Source organism: Carcharodon carcharias, chromosome 26 (genome assembly GCF_017639515.1).
Source record: "Carcharodon carcharias isolate sCarCar2 chromosome 26, sCarCar2.pri, whole genome shotgun sequence".
Lineage (NCBI taxonomy): Eukaryota > Metazoa > Chordata > Chondrichthyes > Lamniformes > Lamnidae > Carcharodon > Carcharodon carcharias.
The window spans coordinates 26,247,164-26,252,434 of NC_054492.1; the positions used below are offsets into that span (position 1 = coordinate 26,247,164).

Sequence of the window (5,271 nt, forward strand, 5' to 3'; positions counted from 1 at the left end):
GAAAATCCCTGGAAACTTTAGAACAGATTGTGGTCTCTCAGTCTCGAACGATGCATTTGGAAATATCTGTCATTTTCACTCCTTCAGCCTGTGAGGTAATAAACACAACACTTCTCCAATTTTAACCATATTCCCTTGTCTGGTGGGAAACAGGCAGGGGACAAGGGCAGCATTTGAAATCAGGAGCCACGATTTACCCCCTCCAATCCCACGCCTTCCCACAATGCCCTGATGCCAATCTAATCTTTTTCGAGCAGGTGAGTGGGGCACCCCAGGAAGGCTGCAGGTTCCCCTCTGGATAGGCAGATCACAACCTGATGATGCCATCGCTCCAGAGCCCCACCGCTTATCTGACCAATCCTGTGGCTCTGTGCCCGTGGTTTCCTGCCGGCCCAAATTCCTACTCCGGCTCACCAGCTGAGGAGTGAATCTTGCCTGGATTGGGCGGGAGTCAAAGAGAATTTATGATTATCAAGCCGCTGTGTTTTACTCCTTGCTGTGCTTACTTAGTAGAGAAACATCAACCACGCATAAGGGATTGGTTAACACAAAAGTACCTGGGGTCATTGAGTAAGGATTTGAGATGTTTGTTGAGTATTCCACAGTTAGAGAACTCATACACACCTCTGAGTTGGTAGCTTTCTCAGAATAAACTGAGTCTACATCACATGATACATTGCATCATTTCCCCTCTAATGCTGCCTACAGAAAACATAGCCACACCCACTTAAAGGCGTACCATCGTTGGTCTAAGTCGAGTAGAATGCCCGAGGTGGCTAAGGGGGGTGGGTCCCGCAAGGCGTGGGAGCCGTTGCTGACTGAATGGCCGAGGTGGCTAAGGGGGGTGGGTCCCGCAAGGCGTGGGAGCCGTCGCTGACTGAATGCCCGAGGTGGCTAAGGGGGGTGGGTCCCGCAAGGCGTGGGAGCCGTCGCTGACTGAATGGCCGAGGTGGCTAAGGGGGGGTGGGTCCCGCAAGGCGTGGGAGCCGTCGCTGACTACAGTCACCAAGAAGCCACCCAAGAGGCAGAGGAAATCTCGCAAGCAGAGCTATTCCGCTCACGTGTACAGGGCGTTGACCCAGCTCCACCCTTCCACCAGGATCTCGCCCAAGGCCATGATTGTTATGGATTCCTTTGTTGTCGACATTTTCGAGCACATCGCCTCCGAGGCTTCGCACCTCATTCGCTACAACGGGCGCCGCACCATCTCGGCCAGCGAGATCCAGAGAGCCGTCCGCCTCATGCTGCCGTGGGAACTGGACAAACACGCTGTCTCCAAAGGCACAAAATCGGTCACCAAATACACCAACTCTGCTTAGGCTGCTCATTCTAAGGATTATAAAAATACACAGTCCCTCTACTGGAGCTCCAGGAGTGTCACCCATTTTGGCACCTTGATCACAACTGGGGCTTTTATTGCTCTTCGCAGCAGCCCATCCCCTCAGGCCTCCCTCTCTCTTTAACCCTCAATACCCTCTCCCAAAGAAAACCATTGCTCTCTCTCTCCCCAACCCCTGCCCATAAGTCAAACATTGTTTAGTTCCTCAGTTGGCCACAGTCCTAATCTTTGTTCTGGCAGCAGAGCTCAACCAGAAACCTGTGCTTGACCTGAGTATCACTGATCATGGCAGGAAAACCAAGAAATAGGAGTAGGAGTGGATCTTTCAGTCCCTCGAGGCTGCTCTGCCATTCAGTTTGATCACAGCTGATCTGCCTTGAATCTGCTTTCTCGCCTGTTCCCCATAACCCATGATCCTCTGAGTGACCAAAAATCAGTTTATTTCAGCCTTAAACATACTCAACGATGGAGCATCCAAAACCCTCTGCGGTAGAGAATTTCAAAGATTCAGAAGCCTCTGATTGATGAGATGTCTACTCGTCTTGATGAACGTACTTGGCTTTGATGAACGTACTTCATGGCAAAGTACAACAATAGCACTTCACCACCCTGGATCGTGTGCAATGATTGATTACTTGGGCTTCTGGCATGAATCAGCACCTTCAGGAAGAAGGAGGGGTGGAGATTATGGGTTAAAAATTGGAAACCCAAAACTAGACATTGGAGTGTAATTGTCAAGGATGCTGAACGTAGAGGAAATGTCTCAATCATTGTGAAAATTCAAGCAACAATAAATACTTTAACTGCTTGATAGCATCAGCAAAAGAAAGTCCCAACAAATTTTACTGGTTGGCTGTGGTCCAATCCCAGGCTCCTTTACTCCACATATGGGGTTTGGCTGGGATCTGTGAAAGATTTTAATAAGTATTAGACCCATGCAGGGCAGAGATAAACAGACAGAGCGATCACATTACAATATCTCAGGACTCCTCCAGGGTACAAGTAAAACCAAATAATATAAGCTGTCAAAGATTTTTCATGCTCTCTCACAGAGGGGAACGATTTCCCTCCATCTCCCCCTCTCCCCTCCCCTCACGATAGAAATTGGTGAGGTGGTGCAGTTTACTATTTCAGTAACCTGAATATAGTGCACAGGGGCAGAGGGACCTTGAGGTCCACATGTACAGATCCTTGGAAGTGGCAGGACATATTGAGAGAGTAGTTGGCTAAACATACAGGATCATGGGCTTCATAAATAGAGGTATTGAGTGCAAAAGCAGCAAAGTCACCCTGAACTTTTATAAAGCTCTAATTAGGCCACAATTAGAGTATTGCATCCAGTTCTGGTGACCATACTTTAGGAAGGATGTGCAAGTCTTTGAGTGGGTGCAGATGTGAATTACCAGAATGGCTCCAAGGATGGGGAATTTTAGCTATGAGGTTAGTTTGTAAAGAAGCCGGGATGTGCAGTAGTTCTCGTTAGGAGTAAAAGAGGGTGAAGGCGGAGTGAGCAGTTGCCTCCTCTCAGTAGTAAACTGTGTCCACTCATCAGTTTGGTAGAGGTGTGTACGATTATGACAGGTAGATAAAGTTGACGAAGAAAAGCTGTTTCCATTAGCTGATGGTACAGGGTCTCGGGGACATAAATTCAAGGTTTTGGGCAAGAGATGGGGGGCCGGGGGGGGGGGGGGGGGGGTGGGAAATGTGAGGAAGGGCTTTTTTATGCTGCGAGTGGTAATGACCTGGACTCGCTGCTCGTGAGGGTGGTGGAAGCGGAGGCGACCAAGGGTTTCTAAAGGAAATTGGATTGACAATTGAAGGGAATAAATGTGCAGGATTTGGGATGGAGTGGGGAAAGTTGGATTGTTCCGCAGAGAGCCAGCATGGATTGGATGGGCTGAATGACCTCCTTATGCGCTGTAATGACTCAACCTCCCTGTGCTTCCCCTTGTCTTCGCCCCGTCAATCTAGGCCCCCAACCCTTCCTTGCCGGGACCTACCAGTCTGGCCCCGTTGAGGCTCCAGACTTGTTTATAAGTCCGGGCTCCATGTTGCTCGGTCTCAAGGACAGTCTGCAACCCCAGCAGTGGCCAATGCTCTTGGCAGCCATTTGATTGGCTGACAGTTCTCGGAAGTGGGCTGTCTTCTCCATTGGGAGCAGGAGCCCACCACAAGTTAATTACAGGCCCAATGGCTGTTAAATGGCTGTGGGGCGAGTCAGGCAAATAAAGGCAAACTCACCACCGAATTCAGCTCCATGGCTGTATGGCCATAGTCTATCAGTGACTTAGTGATGTTGGTGGTTGACGCTTAAAGCATTTGCATAGATTCCTTAGTCCTTTAGTTTGAGATGTAGTTCCACTGTTAAAATAGCAGAATAAGGAATGTGCTACAAAGCTGATTATCCTTATCAAGGGTCATGTGGATCAGAGATACTCAGTTGAGGCATTTTTTTATTCATTGATGGGATGTGGGCACCGCCGACCAGGCCAGCATTTATTGCCCATCCCTTACTGCCCCTAAGAGGTGACCGTTGGATAAAACTTGTTTTTTTTATAGCACCTTTCACTACCACAGGACATCCCAAAGCGCTTTACAGCCAATGAAGCATTTTGGAAACGTAATCACTGTTGTAATGTAAGAAATGCGGCAGCTAGATCGTGCACAGAAAGATCCCGCAAACAGCAATGAGATAGTGACCGGGTAATCTGTTTTTAGTGATGTTGGTTAAGGGGTAATTATTGGCCAGGACCACGGGGAGAACTCCCCTGCTCTTCTTCAAAGTGGTGCCACAGGATCTTTCAAATTCACCTGGGAGAGTAAGTTGGCTTACGTATCTCATCTGAAAGACACTGGTTCTACGAGTGCTGCACTCCCTCAATAGTACACTGCGAGCATCAGCCTGGATTTTGTGCTCATATCTCCAGTGTGGGACCTAAATCTATACTGACTGAGAGGTGTGAGTGTAGCCCCTGAGCCGCAGTGAACACCCACAGCCCACGCTATGAACTGTTGAACTGAGGCAGAACAAAGAGTAAATTTCAGGCCATCAAGCACAAAAGTGGACAATCACCATCTGGCAGCAGCCTGGAGGGGAAAAGATCAACAAAAATGAAGTCATGAGTCTGGCTGAGAGCCTTGTGTTCAGCTGAGTCTCATGGACAGGTCAGGTATGCAACAAAGCTGAGTCTGCTGTGTTTCAACAGGAACACCACACACACACTCTCCAAAAGCTGCTCAATGGCAGGTAGCCACATGGTCTCCTCTGAAGCAGTGGAGCATCTATTCACAATTATAACTTCAAAAGGAGAGAGGTCCCAAGGTTGGGAAAAATATTATTAATTTTAATTTATTTCTAATTTCCTGCGTTCTCTGGGTTACATTTGCTCCAGATTTTCCAAATTAATTATAGATTGAGAAAAGAAACCGAATTGTAACCTTACCTTGATTTACTGCAACTTAGATTTTTTCAACTGGTCTGTACTTAACCATCTGTAGTTCATGGTCACAGCTGCTGGTGCGAAAGCTGATAGATTCTGACACAAGCAGAACATGCAACCATTTATGTTGCTTTCTACCCCCCCCCCCAACACTTGCCCCCCACCCCTCACGCACACACACACACACACACACCCCTTGACTGTTTTATCTCTACTCCTCAAGAGAGGAGGCTGTTGTGTGGGAGATTTTTCTCCATTCTCAGCCTCTTCAGCATACACCTGCGGACATCATCAGGGGGTCAGGGGTGGACTGGAGACAGTGAATTTGGATATGGGCCAGGGATATTGATGAAAATCTGCCTCAGAATGGAGCTCCATCAACCTCACGGGAATGGCTGCACCTCCGCCACAAGTTATCGGATGACAGTTAAGAGTGGATTTCCCAACAAAATTCTCTTTATGCTTCCCCCATGGGTGGGATAGCAGGCAGGG

General features: G+C 48.3%; 1 protein-coding gene across 1 annotated transcript; it reads left to right on the plus strand.

Annotated features, from left to right (window-relative positions):
* The first annotated feature begins 881 nt into the window (after positions 1–881).
* Positions 882–1,319, plus strand: LOC121269860 (late histone H2B.L4-like). Its single transcript, XM_041174898.1, has one exon. It carries the CDS (start codon positions 882–884, stop codon positions 1,317–1,319), a length of 438 nt encoding a protein of 145 aa, XP_041030832.1.
* The last annotated feature ends 3,952 nt before the right edge of the window (positions 1,320–5,271 follow it).